Source organism: Ahaetulla prasina, chromosome 7 (assembly GCF_028640845.1).
Source record: "Ahaetulla prasina isolate Xishuangbanna chromosome 7, ASM2864084v1, whole genome shotgun sequence".
Classification (NCBI taxonomy): Eukaryota; Metazoa; Chordata; class Lepidosauria; order Squamata; family Colubridae; genus Ahaetulla; species Ahaetulla prasina.
This window is the reverse complement of record NC_080545.1, coordinates 10,648,015-10,672,167: the sequence shown is the minus strand read 5'-3', so window position 1 is coordinate 10,672,167 and position 24,153 is coordinate 10,648,015. Positions and strand designations below refer to the sequence as shown.

The following is a 24,153-nucleotide window of genomic DNA, read 5'->3' as shown; positions in this document are numbered from 1 at the left end:
TGAGAGCAGCCCCAAAGCTCCTTATATATCCTGTGGGGTGGGGCTTCCTTTTGATGACGCCGCCTCTCTAATCTTCTGAAGCGTGGGTCAAGCCAACCTTGATTATTATTATTATCAGCTGGGTCTGAAGGCGTAGCCTGGGGAAGGGAGGAATCAGGGGATGACGGCCTCATTATGTCCTCCGACTGGTCTGATTCTGGCTCCTGGAGCCGAGCCAAAGAATTGGTGCTCCCAAGGTAAGCCTTACCGACCCTTCCCGCTCACTCTCAGAGTCACTGTCGGGCATGGGGCCAGGTTCGGGGGCTGGAGTCACAACAGAAATTTAACAAATAAACTTGAAAGTCTTTGCTTAGGAAACTAAATTCGCACGCACAGATATAAGACAGAAGATCCCTAGCTGGGTCATTGTACTTGGGAAACAGAATAGGAGTTTCATTATAAACTGCACGTAAGCCAGATGTGTGATATGGCTGGGGGGAGAAAAAGACAGATGCAATTTTATGCTTGCCTTATAATTTCCAAATTACAGGAAGTAATCGTTCAACTCTATTCCTTCAATCTGTCAATCAATCAATCAGTTTTGTTCTCTGACAAATTTTAAGACGCAACCTAAAAGCTACCGATTTAGTCATTAAACTATTAAGCTCTATTTTTAAACGGCGTTCACGTGTTATAAGCTGTGATAAGCTGTTCTAGTGATAAGCATAAATTACAGGTAGCCCTCAACTTACAGCCAAAACTGAGCCTCAAATTTCTATTGCTTAAAGGATTATATTTGTTAAGTGAATTTTACGACCTTTCTTGCCACAGCTGTTAAGTGAAGCAGTTGTTAAGTTAGTAACCTGGCTTCCCCATTGACCTTGCATGTCAGAAGGTGCCAGAAGGGGATCGCATGCGACCGTCATAAGGATGAGTCAGTTGGCCAAGCAGCTGAATTTGGATCACGTGACCAAGGGGATGCTGCAATGCTCATAAGTGTGAAAAATGGTTATGAATTCCTGTGCCAATTCTGGACTCCAGAGCTCAAGATAGATTCCGAGAAAATGCAAGCGCTGCAAGGAAGATCAAGGAATTCAAAATTAAATCCTATGAAGACAGATTGAATGACCTTGGTGTGAAAGTTGGAGCTGGCAAGGCAGGAAACGAGATGCTCGGGCTTCACTGGAACTATTTTGTGAATGAGAAGGTAGGACAAGAAGCAACGGATAGAAATTCATCAAGGAGAGAAGCAACTGAGAACTAAGGGGAAATTTCCTGACAGATAAAACAATTAACTAGTGGAACAAATGGCCACCAGAAGTTGTGAATGCTGCAACACTGGATGGTTTTTAAGAGGAGATTGGATAACCATTTGCCTGAAATGGTATAGGGTTTCCTGCCTGGGCAGAGGGTTGGACTAGAAGACCTCCAAGGTCCCTTCCAACTCTGTTATTCTATTCTGTTCTGTTCTGTTCTGTTCTGTTCTGTTCTGTTCTGTTCTGTTCTATTCTACTCTACTCTACTCTACTCTATTTTATTCTATTCTATTATTGTCCTGTCCTATCTATCCTATCCTATCCTATCCTATCCTATCCTATCCTATCCTATCCTATCCTATCCTATCCTATCCTATCCTATCCTATCCTTCCCCTTCCCCTTCCCCTTCCCCTTCCCTTCCCTTTCCTTTCCTATCCTATCCTATCCTATCCTATCCTACCCTACCCTACCCTACCCTATCTTCCCCTTCCCCTTCCCCTTCCTTTCCTTTCCTTTCCTTTCCTTTCCTTTTTTTCCCTTTCCTATCCTATCCTATCCTATCCTACCCTACCCTACTATACCCTACCCTTGCCTCTCTTTCCTCCCTTCCTTTCCTTTCCTTCTCTCCCCACACCTCCCCTCCCTCCCCTTCTCTCCCTTCTGCTCCCTCCTTTCCTTTCCTTTCCTTTCCTTTCCTTTCCTTTCCTTCCCTATCCTATCCTTCTCTAATGAAAGCAGTGTAGGAGGTCATCTGGATTTGCAGAGAGTGGGAGTCATCAGTATGTGGACGGTACCCAATTCTACTTCCTCCCGTCATTCAAGTTCAGAAATCATAGCTATTTTAGAACGTCTGTCGCATGTTGAACGAGGAAGAGCAGCTGAAATTAAATCAGGCAAGACAAAGGTGATATTGACCAAGCTGGATTTGAACACAGAGGTCCGGGCTGTCTGGCATGGGGTTCACTCCCTTTGAGAAAAGATTCGCTCTATGGAAGTGTTGTATAATCCTCACCGCCTGCTGAGTTTTCAAGGAGTGGCTCTGGTGTGAAGTACTTCACTTCTGAACTTTGCACCAGCTGCAAACCTTCCTGAACTGGTTGGAGTAGAGATCAATTACCCATGGCTTAGATCAGTGGTGGGTTTTCAATTTATTTTTACTACAGGTTCTGTGGGTTTGGCTTGGTGAGAGTGGCATGGCTTGGTGGGCGTGGCATGGCTTGGGGGTGTGTGGCTTGGGGGGCATAGCAGGGGAAGGATACTGTAAAATTTCCATTCCCACCCCACTCCAGGGGAAGGATACTGCAAAAATCCCCATTTCCTCCTGATCAGCTGGGAATTGGGAGGCAGAGAATAGATGGGGGCGGGGCCAGTCAGAGGTGGGGTTTGCCGGTTCTCCGAACTACTCAAAATTTCTACTACCAGTTCTCCAGAACTGGTCAGAACCTGCTGAAATCCACCTCTGGTCCACAGTTCTTCAGCACTTTCATAAATGACTGAGATGGAGAGAAGGAGGGTATGCTTATCAAAATTGCAAATGACACCATAGAGTGGGACAGCTAATATTCTAGGAGAAAGTAACATATCGGTAATTCAAATGATGTTGATAAGCTACAGAAATGGACCGGAAAGAACATAATGATGCTTAACAGAGACACATACAAACTTCTTCATAGGAAACACAAGTCAAATGCACACATGTAGAGACATTACAATCCTTCAGATAAGTACAAAGTAAACGTTTTGAAAATGTTGTAAAAAAAAAAATGTTAAAAGCAAACTTAAGACAAATGGAAAAATGTCTGATTGGCCTTCCAATTTTTTGTCTGAGCTGCGCTGGTAAAAATAATGAAATGGAATAACTAATGCATAAGGAACATGAAAAGCAACTACCGCTGCAAAATTAATTTAAGCAATTCATTGATACCGATGGTAAGAAAGGCAGCTAACTGAACTGGTTTTTGGAGGAGGTAAGTTTATCGTGGCTATTAAAAATGGAATCAAATGTTCCTTTTCAGAGATTTTGATCATGGGAGAAATAATTGGAGAGGGAATTATGGACTTCATTTCAAGTTCATTAACTGCTACTTGTGAAACTAAGAAGAAAGACAAGGTCAGAGTGATTAAAGCCACAAATCCAGAGGGATTCTTTAAATACAAAAAACTTCTGCCGTCTTTTATCCCTAGGAAAAGTTAAATAATCATAGGAGAAGCTAAGTAATCATAGGAAAAAAGTTAAGTAATTTATTTATTAAAGTTACCTACCTGCAGACCGCTTTAATCTAATGAAAGGCAGATAATTTTAATAATTAAATTCCTTTTATTGAAATAATTTCCGTATATCAAAAACAGCATCTACACAATTTAACCTTTGGAATGATATAAAAGTAAAAGTCTTCACATCATAAATACCGTAAAGCCCGTCTACAAAGCATCAATTAAAGAAACTGAAAAATAGGGAAAATGGGAACCGCAGATCTTCATCGATATGTCTTACTGTGATCCAAGTGGTTGGATTTGATAATCTTTTCAGAGTAGTCAGATATACTGGAACATTCAATCTGCAAGATAGAAAAGAGGGGGGTGGAAAGGAAGCCCAACACTCAACATGTCCGATAAATCAAATTGCATATGCAGACATCATAAGCTTACTCCAGAGGGGCTGTCCTACCAAGACAAAGGATAATAATAATAATAATAATAATAATAATAATAATAATAATAATAATAATAATAATAATAATAACAACAACAACAACAACAACAACAACAACAACAACAGAGTTGGAAGGGACCTTGGAGGCCTTCTAGTCCAACCCCCTGCCCAGGCAGGAAACCCTACACCATTTCAGACAAATGGCTATCCAACATTTTCTTAAATTTTTCCAGTGTTGGAGCATTCACAGCTTCTGGAGGCAAGTTGTTCTACTTATTAATTGTTCTAAGTGTCGGGAAATTTCTCCTTAGTTCTAAGTTACTTCTCTCCTTGATTGGTTTCCACCCATTGCTTCTTATCCTGCCCTCAGGTGCTTTGGAGAATAGCTTGACTCCCTCTTCTTTGTGGCAGCCCCTGAGATGTTGGAACACTGCTATCATGTCTCCCCTAATCCTTCTTTTCATTAAACTAGACATACCGAGTTCCTGTAACCGTTCTTCATATGTTTTAGCCTCCAGTCCCCTCATCATCTTTGTTGCTCTTCTCTGCACTCTTTCTAGAGTCTCCACATCTTTTTTACAGCATGGCGACCAAAACTGAATGCAATATTCCAAGTGTGGCCTTACCAAGTCATTATAAAGTGGTATTAACACTTCTCGTGATCTTGATTCTATCCCTCTGTTTATGCAGCCCAGAACTGTGTTGGCTTTTTTGGCAGCTGCTAGTTCTAGATGTCGTTTACACCTCATATTGCCGTCTAGTGCAGGGGCTCTCCAAACTTGGCAACTTTAAGACTTGTGGACGTCAGCTCCCAGAATTCCTCAGCCAGCATTCTAAGAATTGAAGTCCATGAGTCTATAAGTTGTCGAGTTAGGAGACCCCTGAATGAAATCAAAGAAAGAAAGAAAGCATGGCAACAAATATGAGCAGATGGGATTATTCCCATTAAAAGGTAAAGGTAAAGGTTCCCCTCGCACATACGTGCTAGTCGTTGCCGACTCTAGGGGGCGGTGTTCATCTCCGTTTCAAAGCCGAAGAGCCAGCGCTGTCCGAAGATGTCTCCGTGGTCATGTGGCCAGCATGACTCAACACCAAAGGCGCACGGAACGCTGTTACCTTCCCACCAAAGGTGGTCCCTATTTTTTCTACTTGCATTTTTACATGCTTTCGAAACTGCTAGGTTGGCAGAAGCTGGGACAAGTAACGGGAGCTCACCCCGTTATACGGCAGCACTAGGGATTCGAACCGCTGAGCTGCCGACCTTTCGATCGACAAGCTCAACGTCCTAGCCCCTGAGCCACCGCGTCCCATATTATTCCCATTACAGTCATCCAATTTGTAATCTCAGCCCTGGCAACTTTAAGATGTGTGGACTTCAACTCCCAGAATTCCCCAGCCAGCTGTGATGGCTAGTGAATTCTGGGAGTTGAAGTTCACAACTGTTGCAAGTTGAGGACTATTTGTACTTACCTGCTGAAGCTGCTAAGGCCACCTTGTGCCAAATGAAGCCTCTGCTTATTCATAAAGCAAGTAATTTCTCCCCCACCCCCCGCAGATCATTAATAAAAATGATGAAATATCAAATCTCGGAGCGTTCCAGTTAATATTTCACTCCAGGCTGAAGAGGACTCCTTAATGAACGCCCGCTGAAAATGATTGTCTAGCTAGCCAGACAGGTGTCCATTCAATTATCATCCCATCTAATCTACAGTTAGCTAGCTTGCTCATCAGAATATCGTGGGCTCCTTGGTCAAGTGCTTTGCTAAAAGGAAGAGAGATTGTGCGTACAGCATTCCTACTGCCAAAGCCAATTGATAAAGGAGAATATTTGCAGCTCAGGGTGGAAATGAGGGGTCCTTGAGCTTCGTTGTTTCCTTGCAGATGTTTCATTAACAAACTAGGTAACATCATCAGCGCTGGAAGGGAGGAGGGTTTGTGGAGAGGAGGAGGAGGAGGAGGAGGAGGAGAAGGACTGTGGGGTCCTTGGTGCTCTCTGAGCTTGGTTGTTTTCTTGCAGATGTTTCATTACCAAACTAGGTAACATCATCAGTGCTGGAAGAGAGTAGGGTTTGTGAGGAGGAGGAGGAGGAGGAGGAGGAGGAGGAGGAGGAGGAAGAGGAAGAGGAGGAGGAGGAGGAGAACTTTGGAGTCCTTGTAGCTCTCTGAGCTTGGTTGTTTTCTTGCAGATGTTTCATTACCAAACTAGGTAACATCATCAGTGCTGGAAGAGAGTAGGGTTTGTGGGGAGGAGGAGGAGGAGGAGGAGGAGGAGGAGGAGGAGGAGGAGGAGGAGGAGGAGCAGGAGAACTTTGGACTCCTTGTAGCTCTCTGAGCTTGGTTGTTTTCTTGCAGATGTTTCATTATCAAACTAGGTAACATCATCAGTGCTGGAAGAGAGTAGGGTTTGTGGGGAGGAGGAGGAGGAGGAGGAGGAGGAGGAGGAGGAGGAGGAGGAGGAGGAGGAGGAGAACTTTGGAGTCCTTGTAGCCAATGTTCCCTCTAATTTTTCACGAGTCTGAGCAAGCACACTAACTCCCTGAGCGGTCCCTTGGACCACTGTGAGCAACATCAGACGTGCAGGTCATGCAAGCATCGCATCCATTCAAGTCACATGATTTATTAAATCCATTCATTTATTTTATTTATTTATTATTATTATTTATTTATTTTATTTTATTTTTTATTATTATTATTTATTATTATTCATTTATTAAATCCATCCATTCAAGTCACATGATTTATTAAATCCATCCATTCAAGTCACATGATTTATTAAATCCATTCATTTATTAAATCCATCCATTCAAGTCACATGATTTATTAAATCCATTCATTTATTAAATCCATCCATTCAAGTCACATGATTTATTAAATCCATCCATTCAAGTCACATGATTTATTAAATCCATCCATTCAAGTCACATGATTTATTAAATCCATCCATTCAAGTCACATGATTTATTAAATCCATCCATTCAAGTCCTTGTAGCTCTCTGAGCTTGGTTGTTTTCTTGCAGACGTTTCATCACCAAACTAGGTAACATCATCAGTGCTGGAAAGGAGTGGGGTTTGTGGAATGATGGTGGTGGTTGTGGTGCTCATGTTAGAGGAGGAAGAGGACTGTGGGGTCCTTGTAGCTCTCTGAGCTTGGTTGTTTTCTTGCAGATGTTTCATTACCAAACTAGGTAATATCATCAGTGCTGGAAGAGAGTAGGGTTTGTGGGGAGGAGGAGGAGGAGGAGGAGGAGGAGGAGGAGGACAAGGAGGAGAAGAGGAGGAGAAGGAGAAGAAGAGAAGAGGAGGAGGAGGAGGAGGGGGAGGAAGAGGAGGAGGAGGAGGAGAACTTTGGAGTCCTTGTAGCTCTCTGAGCTTGGTTGTTTTCTTGCAGACGTTTCATCACCAAACTAGGTAACATCATCAGTGCTGGAAGAGAGTAGGGTTTGTGGGGAGGAGGAGGAGGAGGAGGAGGAGGAGGAGGAGGAGGAGGAGGAGGAGGAAGAGGAGGAGGAGGAGGAGGAGAACTTTGGAGTCCTTGTAGCTCTCTGAGCTTGGTTGTTTTCTTGCAGACGTTTCATCACCAAACTAGGTAACATCATCAGTGCTGGAAGGGAGTGGGGTTTGTGGAATGATGGTGGTGGTTGTGGTGCTCATGTTAGAGGAGGAAGAGGACTGTGGGGTTCTTGGAGGAAGGAAGACCAGGCATCAAAGGACCTGCCTAACAGGTTAGGACATTTTGCAGACAACCTACCCAGTACCAGATGTTTGGGAGTCCAGCTGGCAAACAGAGAAACAAAACAACAACACCAACCATTGCTGCCAAAGCGAAACGATGGGTAGCATCCGTTCTCCTTACCCCATAGACTTTTTTGGCTCCCGCCTTGGCAGCGAACATGGAAAGGATGCCCGTGCCACTCCCGACATCCAGCACAATCTTCTCCTTAAAGACGTGCTTATTGTGGTACATGGAGTTTCGGTAGGTTAATGTGCGCACCTCGTCCTTCAGCATTTCCTGGGTTTAAAAAAAAAAAAAAAGACACCATCTGGTCACATAAAAATAGGAATTTACCAGTGGCAAAATTCAAATTTTTTTTTTTACTACCGGTTCTGTGGGCGTGGCTTGGTGGACATGGGGTGGTTTGGTGGGCGTGGCTGGGGAAGGATACAGCAAAATCCCCATTCCCTCCCCACTCCAGGGGAAGGTTCCTGCAAAATCCCCATTCCCTCCCCACTCCTGGGGGAAGGATACTGCAAAATCCCTATTCCCTCTCCACTTCTGCGGGAAGGATATTGCAAAATCCCTATTCCCTCCCCACTCCAGGGGAAGGATACTGCAAAATCCCTATTCCCTCTCCACTTCTACGGGAGGGATATTGCAAAATCCCTATTCCCTCCCCACTCCAGGGGAAGGTTACTGCAAAATCCCCATTCCCTCCCCACTTCTGGGAGAAGGATATTGCAAAATCTCCATTCCCTCCCCACTCCAGGGGAAGGTTACTGCAAAATCCCCATTCCCTCCCCACTCCTGGGGGAAGGATACTGCAAAATCCCTATTCCCTCTCCACTTCTGCGGGAAGGATATTGCAAAATCCCTATTCCCTCCCCACTCCAGGGGAAGGATACTGCAAAATCCCTATTCCCTCTCCACTTCTACGGGAAGGATATTGCAAAATCCCTATTCCCTCCCCACTCCAGGGGAAGGTTACTGCAAAATCCCCATTCCCTCCCCACTCCTGGGGGAAGGATACTGCAAAATCCCCATTCCCTCCCCACTTCTGGGAGAAGGTTACTGCAAAATCCCCATTCCCTCCCCACTCCTGAGGGAAGGATACTGCAAAATCCCCATTCCCTCCCCACTCCTGGGGGAAGGATATTGCAAAATCCCTATTCCCTCCCCACTCCTGGGGGAAGGATACTGCAAAATCCCCATTCCCACCCCACTTCTGGGGGAAAGGATATTGCAAAATCCCATTCCTCCCCACTTCTGGGAGAAGGTTACTGCAAAATCCCATTCCTCCCACTCCTGAGGGAAGGATACTGCAAAATCATTCCTCCCACTCCTGGGGGAAGGATATTGCAAAATCCCTATTCCCTCCCCACTCCAGGGGAAGGTTACTGCAAAATCCCCATTCCCACCCCACTTCTGGGGGAAAGGATATTGCAAAAAACTCCATTCCCCCCACCCCGCACTCTGGATCCAGCCAGAGGTGGTATTTGCCAGTTCTCCAAACTACTCAAAATTTCTGCTACTGGTTCTCCAGAACCTGTCAGAACCTGCTGGATTTCATCCCTGGAATTTACATTGTTTTTGCCGGCAACTTGAAAATCTCCCTCCCTCCCTCTCTCTCTCCCTCCCTCTCTCTCTCTCTCTCTCTCTCTCCCCCTCCCCCCCTCTCTTTCTCTCTCTCTGAACCAGAAAAGAGACTATTGCCAATTTCGAGAGAAGACGCCAAGGGTTTCTATACCATGGCAACGCGAATACGTTAATCAGTGAGATCAACCTTCAAAGCATATTTTCTTTTACTCAGCCGGCAGCTGTTCCATCCGGGTGACCGACAACAAAAATTGTCATCGAAAACGGAATCTCAAACGTGCCCCCAAAATATCTAGAGCGTTGGCTGTGTAATTAGTTCGTAGCGCAGTTTAATATCGGCATTTCAAATCTCTAGGTGAATGCCGAGCCTGTGAATTGAGCTAACGCGCTTTAATAAATGAAGAAAAAAACAAAAAGTCACTTTCAGCTGCGCGATCCAATTATCCTGCTTGCCGCTCCCAATCTGGAAGATTCTGGTGCCCTCTTTCCCGACGAGCGAATGACAGGTAGTCGTCCCTGACTTACAAGTATTCGTTTAGTGACCGCTAGAAGCTACAACGGACTGAACAAAGGGATTTATGACCATTTCTCACTTCCATCCGTTGGATCAAACAATCAAAATTCAGACGCTCGGCAAGTGGTTCATATTTATGACGGTCGCAATGTCCCCGGGGGGATAACGTGATCCCCTTTTGCGACCTTCTGACATGCGCACACTCAATGGGGAAGGCCGATTCGCTTAACGACCGTGTTCCGAACGTAACAACTGCCCTGATTCACTTAACCCGCTTAACGGCAAGAAAGGTCATAAAACGGGACAAGATTCGCTTCGCAACTGTCTCACTTAGCAACCAAAATTTTCGGCTCAATCCTGGGTTGTTGGGTTGAGGAATACCTATCCCAGACTCTTTGTCATTTTGGGCTGCTGTACACTCCACACAACCAGAAGCCCTTCTGGTCTTTACAAGTAGTCCTCCGGTTACAACAGTTCACTTAATGGCCATTCAAAACTGCTGCGGTGCTGAAAAAAAAAGGACATGACCATTTTTCACAATTATGACCATTGTGACACCCCCCCATGATCATGTGATCAAAATTCAGATGCTTGGCAACTAGCTCATATTGTCGTGTCCCACTCCTCCGCTGACGGCCGGGTCAGGGAAATCCGTATCAGGTGTGCCTCTGCAGCTCTGCCAAAGTCCTAGCAAAGTCCTCAAGGCAGGCAGGAGACCAGAAAGTGACTTCAGCAAGATATATTCGACTTTGCCTGACTCAGAGAATGCCAGAAAGCAGATCCTTTATATAGGCCATGGGGTGTGGCTCCATGACTCAGCACTTATCCCGGCCTGCCCCTCCCTTCCTTCTGTTGACGCCGCTTATCAATTCTCCTGAAGCAAGGGTCACTCCAGTCTGCAGCTGTTGGTAATTGACCTTCCTCAGGCTCACATGCTGTGGGGGAGGGGGAGGAGTCTAGTTGCTCCGTTTGCCTGGGCATGGAGCCAGGGCTGGGGGCTGGAGGCGCTTCTTCTTCCTCGGCCTGTCTGGGCATGGAGCCAGGGCTGGGGCCGGGAGGCATGCTAGGACATTCCTCAGCGTTCGGAAGCAGATAAGATGGGCCCGGCTGCGGGGAAAGCGGACGAGGCACAATACATATTTATGACGGTCGCAGTGTCCCCAGATCTCCTTTTGTGGCCTTCTGATAAGCAAAGTCAATGGGGAAGCCAGGTTCACTTAACAACCATCTTACTAATTGAACAACTGCAGTGATTCACTCAACGACTGTGGCAGGAAAGGACTTAAAACGGAGCCAATCTCACTTAACAAATGTTTTACTTAGCAGCATAAATCTGGGACTTTGTTGCGGGCGTAAATCGAGGGCTATAGATTTTTCTCTATAGGGGAGGAACAAGAAAGGAAATTACTTAGAAGCAACTCTGCGTGCCTTTCTTTGCTTCGTTGTGGCCCATCGGCCGCCGGCCCCTTCAGCAGCCAAATCAGAGGAGGAGGAGGAGAAGTAGGAGTCTGGGCCAGCATCAAGGCAACCTGAGAGCTCCAAGGGGGAAGAGGGAATGGAGCTGGCAGAGAGAGAGAGAGAGACAGAAGCGGAGCCTAGGCCATCCGTCAGCCCTCAGATGGAGAGTCAACAGCCCCCAGGGCTGGAGGTGGCTGATGAGGAAGAGGAGGAACAGCTGGGTCCAGTGCCTGAAGCGTGGCTACACAGAAGGCAGAGGAGAGGAGAGCAGTGGAAATCTATGGGCCAGTCCTCGGGACAGAAGAGCCACCACTGTTAGCGAAGCCCCACCCTAGCTCAGGGGATAAAAGGCAGAGGGCAGAGATGAATAGATGTGGCAGACAACTATTTATCTCCCCTGCCAGACGGACTTGTTAGCCTGCGGTGAGAGAGAAACTTTTTGCCGGGACTGCCAGCACTCCTAATAAAGAAATCTTTGAGTTCACTTCAGAGGGTTTGTCATGTTTAGGGAGCAGGGTCAGAACAGGTCTGGTGAAAAAAGCTGAAATGCTTTGACCACTGAATCCATCTTATTCTATCGCTTACACTGAATCCATCTTATTCTATCTCTTTCAGATAGACCTTTCCTGCCGATTTCTAACTGAGGTAGCAGAAGTGGAAGTCGGGAAGTGGACGTGGTAAAGGCAGTGGTGGGATTAAAGCCCACTGCAACTACATAGCAAAAAAGGCTCTAAGAGTTGTAAACCTAATCTTGCGTAGCTTCTTTTCCAAAAACACCACACTACTAACCAGAGCATATAAAACATTTGCTAGGCCAATTCTAGAATACAGCTCGCCTGTCTGGAACCCACACCACATCTCTGACATCAATACCATTGAACGTGTCCAGAAATATTTTACAAGAAGAGTTCTTCACTCCTCTGAAAACAACAAAATATCTTATCCCACCAGGCTTGAAATCCTAGGCTTAGAAAACTTAGAACTCTGTCGCCGTCGACAAGACCTAAGTTTAACCCATAGAATCATCTATTGTAATGTCCTTCCTGTTAAAGACTACTTCAGCTTTAATTGCAATAATACAAGAGCAACCAATAGATTTAAACTTAATGTCAACCGCTTTAATCTAGATTGCAGAAAATATGACTTCTGTAACAGAATCATCAGTGCTTGGAACACATTACCTGACTCTGTGGTCTCTTCCCATAATCCCAAAAGCTTTAACCAAAAACTTTCTACTATTGACCTCATCCCATTCCTAAGAGGACCGTAAGGGGCGTGCATAAGAGCACAAACGTGCCTACCATTCCTGTCCTATTGTTTTTCTTTTTCTTCTTATATATATATGCTTATACTTCCTTATATTTCCTCATATATATGTTTATATACTGTATAGTCTTTTTGTGTGATGCCTATATATATTGTTGTGACAAATAAATAAATAAATAAATAAATAAATTAGGTCAGAGAACCGGTTGTTAAATTACTTGAATCCCACCACTGGGTAAAGGCAAGAAGGGCACCCTTGGCCCATGGATGTAAGACACCTGGCTCTAAAACCCAATAGTGTCACCTATTGTGGTAAAGGCTGCATTTAGCCGCAATGATTCTGGTTCATTAACAAGGAACCCACACTTCTTACTTTTCATTTTTCTTCCTACTTAACAGTAAATGTCTCCCTTACCCTTCAGGGTTGCACGTTCAAACTCTAATTGAAATGTCATCTATTTTTATTTTATTTTTTTTTGTTCAAGTTCTGACTAGTAATGAGCAATTAGAGAGAACTGTGTCAGTGTCCCCAAAGTATTTTAAATTAACTTCGTTGTTCACTGGATTTACAGACTATGTTGCCTCTGCAGTGTTCCAGGAAGGTGCATTGAATTCTTAGCAGCAACCACTGGTTCGGACCGGTTCAAGCGAACCGGTAGTGGAAATCGCAGGTGGGCCTGCCTGCCCACCCCAGCTCTATGCTGTCCTATTTAGAAACATTTTTTGTCATCAGATACCTGGTTCATATTACCATATGTGGTGGACGTGCGTAGAAGCTAAAAGATACTGGACTAAAATCCACACATACTTATTTATTCAAGCGGGACTGGCATAATAGTTTGATTTTAAATTGAGGTTTTATTAATATTTTTAAATATTTTAAATGTAATTTTAATTATCAGCCGATTTCGTAATTTTGCTATGTTTTAATTTGTTTTTAACTGTACATATTTTGTATTTTATTTCTGGCTGTACACCGCCCTGAGTCCTTCGGGAGAAGGGCGGTATAAAAATGTAATATATAATAAAATAATAATAATAATAATAATAGTTGGAAAAAATGATAAAAAAGCATATAGACTTTAAACCAGAGGTTTTTTTATTGGGAATCATACCTGAAACCTATAAAAGAGAATTGGGATATCCGATTGTGAAGGTAGTAACAGCGGCTAGGATTGTGTTTGCTAAGAATTGGAAAAGTGAAAAGGTACCACCGCACGATGAAATTATTAAGAAAATAATGGAATGTGAGTAAACTGATATTTGAAATCAGAGAACAGAAAGATAAACAATATTATAAGATATGGAATCTATTCTACCAATGGCTAGAGGGGAAAATATCTTAAAAAAGATTTGAGCGAGGTTTTTATAAGGAAAGAATTGTTGAAAGATATAATTGATTTAAGATGATGGAATGAATGATGTAATAAAACTAAATATTAATTTAGAATATTTTATATGAAATGGGAGAATGAAATATTATCGTTAGTTAAATGATTAATTGATTAAAATACTTGGATACGTATCAGATTGATAAAATGTAAAATTAGATAAAGTTAACGTACATGTTGAAATTGCACAAAAGATTTGTAATCAACCAACCGGCACACTGTATTTGTATTGAAGATGTTTTTATGTTTGTTTGTCTAAAAAAAAAAACTTTCAAAAAAAAAAAAGGAACATTTTTGAGGCCTGGCGAACCAGTAGGGAAATTATGTGAATTTCACATCTGGCAGCAACCCCAGCAATGGAATTTATTTAAAGATGAAAATTCTTGCAACTGCCTGTTTGGGCTTCGACTTTCCACAATTTGTGTCTCATTCACAAGTAGAAAATAGCACCTGCCTTTCAATCCCATACACTTCAGTTGCAATTTCACCCTAGGCCGGCAACTGCATCAAAGTAGTTATTGGGCTTATGTAACAAAATGAAATTCAACTGTGAAAAAAATAAGGTTCTACAATTAGGCAAGAAAAACCAAATGCACAGTATATATGCTATTTTGCTCAATAGTAGTAACTGTGAGAGGGATCTTGGAGTCCTAGTGCACAACCAGTTAGATATGAGCCAGCAGTGTGCAACAGCTGCTAAAAAACCCAACAAAGTTCTGGGCTGCAGAAACAGAGGGATAGAATCAAGATCACATGAATTGTTAATACCACTTTATTATGCCTTGGTAAGGCCACACTTGGAATACTGCATCCAGTTTTGGTCGCCACAATGTAAAAAAAATGTGGAGACTCTAGAAAGAGTGCAGAGAAGAGCAGCCAAGATGATTAGGGGATTGGAGGCTAAAACATAAAGAACGGTTGCAGGAATTGGGTATGCCTAGTTTGATGAAAAGAAGGACCAGGGGAGACATGATAGCAGTGTTCCAATATCTCAGGGGCTGCCGCAAAGAAGAGGGAGTCAAGCTGTTCTCCAAAGCACCTAAAGGCAGGACAAGAAGCAATGGGTGGAAACTAATCAAGGAGAGAAGCAACTTAGAACTAAGGAGAAATTTCTTGACTGTTAGAATTAATTAATCAGTGGAACAACTTGCCTCCAGAAGTTGTAAATGCTCCAACACTGGAAGTTTTTAAGAAGAGATTGGATAACCATTGGTCTGAAATGGTGTAGGGTTTCCTGCCTAAGCAGGAGGGGGTTGGACTAAAAGACCTCCAATGTCCCTTGTAACTCTGTTATTCTCTTCTCTTCTCTTCTCTTCTCTTCTCTTCTCTTCACTCCTATCCTATCCTATCCTATCCTATCCTATCCTATCCTATCCTATCCAGCGGTGGGATTCAAGTAATTTAACAACCAGTTCTCTGCCCTAATGATTTCTTCCAACAACCAGTTTGCCAAACTGATCAGAAAGTTAACAACCGGTTCTCCCGAAGTGGTGCGAACTGGCTGAATCCCACCACTGATCCTATCCTATCCTATCCTATCCTATCCTACTGGAGGCCACAAAAACCCAACCCTAAGACTTGCTTTTGTGATGCAGAATTCAAAGATTCTTGTCTGATAATTCTTTAAAGGTGAGACAACGTAAACCACAGATGAGGATGAGAGATTTAAAGCATGTGAGTGATATATCTTGTAAGAATGAACTAGCCCAGAACCATTAACGAACTGTGGCTGTCCTGGTAGGAACAGACATTGATTCTGGAGAACATTGTATGACAACATAACGCCGAGAACAACTATTCTGCTTATCCCAAGAACATGAATGGCCTCTCCTTCCATGGAGCCTTCTAGCTGGCTCTTCAGGACCATGATGAGATGAAGCACTCTAAAAGTTTGGATATCCTAGAGGAGTGGTGAACCTTATAGATTAGCCATCGCCCACAAAGTGCAACAATGTTGAGGGAATCCTCTTGAAGACCACACTGAAAAATGAACAGCATGACTATAATAGGCAAACGCTGTGGTGGAATGTAGCCTGGATTCCCAGGAGGGGGGGGGCTATGTCCAGCAATGGGATTCACATGATGTTGCTACTGGTTCACCGCACGTGTGCACTTTTCATGCATGTGTGCACCCAGTTTGCATGCTCGCCTGCCTTCAGCACATATGCCCAGCCTTTTACACATGCCCTTTGCTCACACACACACCTTCCATGCATTTGGCCAGCCTCAAAAACATGCCTAAATAGGATGGCATAGAGCTGGGGCGGGTGGAAGGGCTCACCCACAATTTCTGCTACTTCGGGCGAACTGGTCCAAACCGGCTGAATACCAGCTCTGGCTATGTTCCAGAGGACCAAGATATAACAAAGTTTAGTTAATTTGGTTGAGAGAAGGAGAGTCAAGACAAATCCTCTCTAGAGATTCTCAGAATATATCTTTAATGGTGGCAAGCCGTGGTTTTAGCACAGTAAGATTTTTCTCTACAGGTTGAGGAACAATAAAGGAAATTGCTTAGGAGCAACTCTGCATGCCTTTCTTCATTTTTAATGTGGGCCAGTGTGCTCACAGTAAAAAAACAACAACAATAAAGGTTATCTTCTCTAAACATCTGCAAAGAAAAAGAAAACCAAGCTCAGAGAGCTGCAAGGACCCCTCGTTTCAATCCTGAGCGATAAATATTCTCCTTTTTTGATGAACACTGGGGCAAAGCATTTTTGTGACAGAATCAGAGGTGGGTTTCACGTAATTTTACCACCAGTTCACCGCGCACCAAAAATGTGACCATGCACGTCTTGCTGTTGTGACCCAGACCCAACTCAGTCAGTGTAAAAACAAACAAACTTTATTAGAACAGCTGAGAATTAACTCATTCCCAGCGTAGTCCAACTAAATTAAAGCAAATTCCTCCCAATACAATTCCTCAGTCCTATCACCAACCTTGGTCCAATTAGGCAAACTGCCAAAGTTCAGAAGACACAGATACGAAACAAATGCAACAAGACGAAGCTATCAACATTGTTTTCCAGCAAAGAGCCCAAATGCCATTGCTGGTCTTTTAAACCTTATGGGAGGGGCCAATCATCTCTTGGCCCTACTCCCGAGTCGTCCTCTTTGCTTGAGCTGCTCTTGCCTTCTGGCAGCTCTTCTCATGTGTGCATTAGGAACAGGCTCCTCCTGTTCCTCTGCCTCACTACTGTCAGCCTCTGGAGGCTCTGGAGTCCGCACCTCACTCCCTGATGGCCCTGGCCCAACCTCAGCCTCTGACGCAGAGCCCTCATCCAGGCCTTCCCCAGCCTCCAGGACTGGTCCACGCTCTTCCTCAGCCTCATCACTGTCCGACTCCGTTGCCAGCTCTGCAGGCTGCTGGCGCACCACAGCACTTGCATGCATGTGACATGGCTTAGAAAACATGGCTAAATAGAATAGAATTTTTTATTGGCCAAGTGTGATTGGACACACAAGGAATTTGTCTTGGTGCATATGCTCTCAGTGTACATAAAAGAAAAGATACGTTCATCAAGGTACAACATTTACAACACAATTGATGATCAATATATCAATATAAATCATAAGGATTGCCAGCAACAAGTTATAGTCATACAGTCATAAGTGGAAAGAGATTGGTGATAGGAACTATGAAACGATTAATAGTAGTGCAGATTCAGTAAATAGTCTGACAGTGTTGAGGGAATTATTTGTTTAGCAGAGTGATGGCCTTCGGGAAAAAACTGTTCTTGTGTCTAGTTGTTCTGGTGTGCAGTGCTCTATAGCGTCGTTTTGAGGGTAGGAGTTGAAACAGTTTATGTCCAGGATGCGAGGGATCTGCAAATATTTTCACGGCTCTCTTCTTGATTCGTGCAGTATACAGGTCCTCAATGGAAGGCAAGTTGGTAGCAATTATTTTTTCTGCAGTTCTAATTATCCTCTGAAGTCTGTGTTTTTCTTGTTGGGTTGCAGAACCGAACCAGACAGTGCCAGGGTGGGCCGACCCGCAGACTGCCCCCTGTGCAGTTCACCCGAATCGGTCGAAACCAGCTGAATATCACCACTGGACAGAATGCAACGTATCTTAAAACTTCCCTGTCCTCAATCCCTGGTGTCTGTCTGTGCTAAACAATTCAACATGGGCTCCTTTTAAGGCAGATACATCTCCAAAGCTCTCCCTGAATTTTAAAGACCTTTTCAAGCGCATTAAAAGCTTTGTCACTATTGAAGACACTTAGGAACCTGATAAGGAAACCTCTATGAAATGATGATGATCCAGAGCTTCACAGGTCAGCCTGGCAATTTTATGAATCTGCTGAGCCCTTTGCCGTTTCCCGCCCCCCCAACAAAAATGTTGTTCTCAATCCACTGCAAACATTTTGGAATGTTAGGTCCAGACAAGGAAGAGTTGGGTTCAGATGTCTATAGAGATTCTCAATCATCCAGGTCGAAGTGCTTTTTCCAAAAGCCAATGGGACTTTCGTGGGTTGTTGTTGTTTTTTCCTGCTCTTTGAAAATGATTCGTTTCTTGTCCAAGAAGCTTCTTCAGTTCCCACTGACTGGTAGGGAATTAGAGTGTAGCTGTGTTATTATTCCACTGGTTGTACATTATTATTATTATTAACTTTTATTCATTAAACACGAAACTCAAGGCAACTCAACATTTAAAAATGTGTCCCAAATATCATTGTATGTTATTGTTATTGTTGTTATTATTGCATTCATTAAACACAAAACTCAGTTGACTCAACATTTAAAAATGTATCACAAATATATTTTTTAATTGAAAAAGTTTTTACAAAAAAAAAGTTCCCCCCCCTTTCCCCCCTCCCCCCACAAATATTATTGACTGGCACGGATGGATGATATGGGTTGCTGCCAGCGTCCTAGGTATCAACCAAGTATCTTCTTAAAATGTATGATATTATTATTATTTACTTTATTCATTAAACATGAAACTCAGTCAACTGAACATTTAAAAATGTATCCCAAATATCATTGTATATTATAGTTATTGTTGTTATTGTTATTATTGCATTCATTAAACACAAAACTCAGTCGACTCAACATTTAAAAATGTATCACAAATATTATTGACTGGCACGGATGGATGATATGGGTTGCTGCCAGCGTCCTAGGTATCAACCAAGTATCTTCTTAAAATGTATAATATTATTATTATTTACTTATTCATTAAACATGAAACTCAGTCAACTGAACATTTAAAAGTGTGTCACAAATATGAGTGACTGGTGCTAATGGTTGATACGGGTTTCTGTCAGTCTCCTAGGTATCAACCAAGTATCTTCTTAAAATATATGATGTTCCGAGTAGCAAGTGTTATTGCAGAAAGCTGCAATAATAATAATAATTATTATTATTGTTATTGTTATTATTATATTTACATAAAATGACAGTATACACAGCAAACGAGATAACTGCTGGATTTGGTATCACAGATCACTAGTCGAACACTTCCCAAGCATTTAGGACTGCGTGATGTATCGGTGAATTATGCGAGCAGATCCCAGTAAGGTGGCATTCTGCAGCTGACCAATGGTGATCTCGTCAGCACTAATCGTTTTTAAGTGCTTGCCTAGGTCTTTAGGCACAACTCCCAGTGTGCCGAGTACCACTGGAACCACCTGCACTGGTTTATGCCAGAGTCTCTGCAATTCGATTCTCAAATCTTGATATCTGGTGACTTTTTCAAATTGTTTCTCATCGATTCTGCTGTCACCAGGTATAGCAATGTCGACAATCCACGCTTTTTTCTTTTCCACAATCGTGATATCCGGGCTATTGTGTTCCAAAACTTTATCAGTCTGTATTCGGAAATCCCACAGTAGTTTTGCATGCTCATTTTCAATCACTTTTTCAGGCTTATGATCCCACCAGTTCTTTGCTACAGGCAGATGGTAGTTGTGACACAAGTTCCAGTGGACCATCTGAGCGACTGTGTTGTGACGTTGTTGGTAGTCGGTCTGAGCTATTGTCTTACAGCAGCTCAGTATGTGATCAATGGTTTCATCCGCTTCTTTGCAGAGTCTGCATTTGGGATCATCAGCAGATTTTGCTATTCTGGCTTTGATTACATTTGTTCTAATGGCTTGTTCTTGGTCCGCAAGAATTAGGCCTTCTGTTTCTTTCTTCAATGTTCCGTTGGTCAGCCATAACCAGGTCTTTTCCTTATCTACTTTTCCTTGGATCTTTTCAAGGAACTGTCCATGCAGTGCTTTGTTATACCAGCTGTCAGCTCGAGCTTGCATCGCTGTTTTCCTATATTGATACTTGGTTGTTGTTGTTGTTGTTGTTGTTGTTGTTATTATTTTATTTACACAAAATGACAGTATACACAGCAAATGAGATAACTATGCTGAATTTCATATCACAGATCACTAGTCGAACGCTTCCCAAGTGTTTAGGACTGTGTAATGTATCAGCGAATTATGCGAGCAGATCCCAGTAAGGTGGCCTTCTGCAGCTGACCAATGGTGATCTTGTCAGCGCCAATTGCTTTTATTTATTTATTTTATTTATTTTATTTGCATTTATATCCCGCCCTTCTCCAAAGACTCAGGGCGGCTTACACTATGTCAGGCAATAGTCTTCATCCATTTTGTATACTATATACAAAGTCAACTTATTGCCCCCCAACAACCTGGGTCCTCATTTTACCTACCTTATAAAGGATGGAAGGCTGAGTCAACCTTGGGCCTGGTGGGACTTGAACCTGCAATATTGCAAGCAGTTGCTGTTAATAACAGGCTGCATTAGCCTGTTGAGCCACCAGAGGCCCTTAAGTGCTTTTATGTGCTTTTAAGTGCTTTATGTTGTTTATTATTATTATTATTATTATTATTATTATTATTATCATCATCATCATCATCACCATCACCATCATCTCTTGTTGTGTTTGTAAGTACACCGAGTGCTTTTGTATTGGATGGGAGATTCTACATGGGAGATTCTCATCCATCCAAGTCCTGGTTGTGTCAAAGGTGTTTTCCCCAAAAGGGAAGTGGACTTCCTTGGTTTTTGGTGGAAGACGTTTCGCTTCTCCTCCAAGGGGCTTCTTCAATTCTGAAACTGAAGCTTCTTCAGAAGTGAAGAAGCTTCTTGGAGGAGAAGGGAAACGTCTTCACGCAAAAACGAAACCCAGTTGCCTTTTGGGAAAAAAAAACACCACTGAATAAAGTCTAAATCCTTCCATTCTCCCGTGTCAGTTGAATCTGAAGAAACTGCTTGGAAGAGAAGTAAAAGTGTGGGGGGGGGAACCCCGATAAAATTCAGTTGCTTGGAATGTGTGTTAAGAAAGAAACTGGAGCCCAATAAATGCTGGTGGAAAATCACCGGCTGGCTTTTTGACAGCATCTCACTCCAGACAGCTATTGTAAATTTCTGAACCTGTTCCCATTGTTCCGTACCTCCAGCTGCTCGTGGGTGATGAGCGACCTATATTGATCCCGCAAAATGGGGTTGCGGCTGCAGCAAGTTGGTTTTTGTTAGAACTATTTGTTCAATATGTGTCTCCAAAACCTTCTTTGCAGGTGCTCCCGGGGGAATCTCAACGACGCAACAGCAAGCCCGAGGACGGTGTTGGCAAAGAAGGTTGGGAGTTTATTTTCACAGTCGAAAATAGGATAGGAGGGGGGGGGGATCTTATTTTATCTCCTCCTGTACAATACTGCCGGCTGCCAAACCAGAAGCTTTTATGCAGTCTCCACTAAATTGCAAAGGTAGAAATGGTAGAAATTCAGAGTCAACTGAGATTGTCTATTTTGACCGGGAGCAGAGAATAAAAATTTTTTTAAAAAAAAAAGCATTCACGGTTTATGAATGAAAAACAACCTAGGTCACAAGTAGGGATAATTATATTGCTCAGACTTGTTATAACGCAGTTGACTAACTCAGAAGAATCCAGTGGCTAAACATTGACTCAATAACATTGTCAATGGTTTTAATACCGAAGCCGCGGGCTTCACTTGGATTCTGCAACGGAAATACAGCGTAAGAGTTTGCCAGAAAGAAACGCTGGTGGGACCGAATTATACACAACCAGGGGAGGGGGGAGCTATTTTGGAAAGCAGATTTCCCACAACAGAGAAGTTTAAGGGATGAGGCCAAGTCTACAACCTACACAGCAATTCTGAAGAGAAATTGCCGATAGGCAGTGGTGGGCTTCACATCATTTAACAACCAGTTCGCCCCAGCACTGAAAATGCATGCATACGGCTTTAAAAATGCAGCTAAATAGGACGGCATAGCGCTGAGGCGGGTGGGCAGGCCCATCCACACGTCACAACTACCAGTTCGCCCGAACTGGTATGAACCAGCTGAATCCCACCCCTGCCAATAGGGTAATATAACCTTTCCTGGATGTCTATGGAGAAAACATTTGCTAGACCAATTGTAGAATACAGCTCGCCAGTTTGGAACCCTCACCACATCTCTGACATCAATACAATTGAACGTGTCCAGAAATATTTTACAAGAAGAGTTCTCCATTCCTCTGAAAACAATAAAATACCCTATCCCACCAGACTTGAAATCCTAGGCTTAGAAAACTTGGAACTCCGTCGCCTTCGACAAGACCTAAGTTTAACTCACAGAATCATCTATTGTAATGTCCTTCCTGTTAAAGACTACTTCAGCTTTAATTGCAATAATACTAGAGTAACCAATAGATTTAACTTAATATCAACCGCTTTAATCTAGATTGCAGAAAATATGACTTCTGTAACAGAATCATCAGTGCTTGGAATACTTTACCTGACTCTGTGGTCTCTTCCCATAATCCCAAAAGCTTTAACCAAAAACTTTCTACTATTGACCTCACCCCATTCCTAAGAGGACCATAAGGGGCGTGCATAAGCGCACAAACGTGCCTACCGTTCCTGTCCTATTGTTTTTCTTTTCTTCTTCCTATATATATGCTTATACCTCCTTATATTTACCCATATATGTGTTTATTTACTATATAATCTTTTTGTATGATATCTACATATATTGTTGTGACAAAATAAAATAAATAAATAAATAAAATAAATTCTCAGTTATCCAGGCCGTGGTTGTCCCCAAGGTGCTTTTTTCAAGAGGCAACTAGACTTTCTGGTTTCTCTTCGAAGACGTTTCGCTTCTCATCCAAGGTGCTTCTTCAGCTCTGACTGGATGGTGGGGAAATGGAAGGATTTATATCCCTTACATTATTATTATTATTATTATTATTATTATTATTATTATTATTATTATTATTATTATTATTGTTATTGTTATTGTTATTGTTATTGTTATTGTTATTGTTATTATTTAATTTTTATACCGCCCTTCTCCCGAAGGACTCAGGGCGGTTCACAGCCAAGTAAAAACAACAGTAAATAAATGCAATACAAATAAAATCAATAATTAAAAAAACTTATTCAATTTGGCCTCGATTTAAAAATACATTTAAAACCCATAAAACCCATTAAAACTTAAAACCCAATAATAAAATTCTAAAAATTCTATGCCAGTCCTGCGCGGAAGAATAGATACGTCTTCAGCTCGCGGCGGAAGGTCCGAAGGTCAGCAAGTTGTCGAAGTCCTGGGGGAAGTTCGTTCCAGAGGGTGGGAGCCCCCACAGAGAAGGCCCTTCTCCTGGGGACTGCCAGCCGGCATTGCTTGGCTGACGGCACCCTGAGGAGTCCCTCCCTATGACTCAACCTCAAGGAGAGGTTGGTTCTCTCCTTGATTAGTTTCCATCCATTAAATGTCTATTGAGATTCTCAGTCATCCATGTCATGGTTGTTCCAAAGGCGCTTTTTCAAGAGGCAACTGGATTTTCTGATTTTTCTTTGAAGACGTTTCGCTTCTCATCTAAGAAGCTTCTTCAGAGCTGAAGAAGCTTCTTGGATGAGAAGTGAAACCAGAGGTGGGTTTCAGCAGGTTCTGACCAGTTCTGGAGAACCGGTAGCGGAAATTTTGAGTAGTTTGGAGAACAGGTAAATACCACCTCTGACTGGCCTCGCCCCCATCTATTCTCTGCCTCCCAAGTCCCAGCTGATCAGGAGGAAATGGGGATTTTTGCAGTAACCTTCCCCTGGAGTGGGGTGGGAATGGGGATTTTACTGTATCCTTCCCCTGCCACGCCCTCCAAGCCACGCCCACCAAGCCATGCCACACCCACAGAACCGGTAGTAAAAAAAATTGAAACCCACCACTGAGTGAAACATCTTCAAAGAAAAACCAGAGAGTCCAGTTGCCTCTTGAAAAAACACATTTGGGATTTCCATCTGTTACTTTTTCTCCTGCCTCCAGGTGCTTTGGAGAAAAGGGCTGACCCTCTTTTCTTTGTGGGAGC

General features: G+C 43.0%; 1 protein-coding gene across 1 annotated transcript in view; it reads right to left on the bottom strand.

Moving 5' to 3' along the window:
- The window catches only part of PRMT8 (protein arginine methyltransferase 8), a 57,399-nt gene that overhangs the window by 31,799 nt on the left and 1,447 nt on the right, over nt 1-24,153 (bottom strand). Inside the window, exons 2-3 of the mRNA XM_058189587.1 lie at nt 7,743-7,898; nt 3,731-3,794 (exon numbers count right to left, since the gene is read on the bottom strand). Of these exons, the coding sequence (XP_058045570.1) occupies nt 3,731-3,794; nt 7,743-7,898 (220 nt within the window). The remainder of the gene's footprint in view (nt 1-3,730; nt 3,795-7,742; nt 7,899-24,153) is intronic.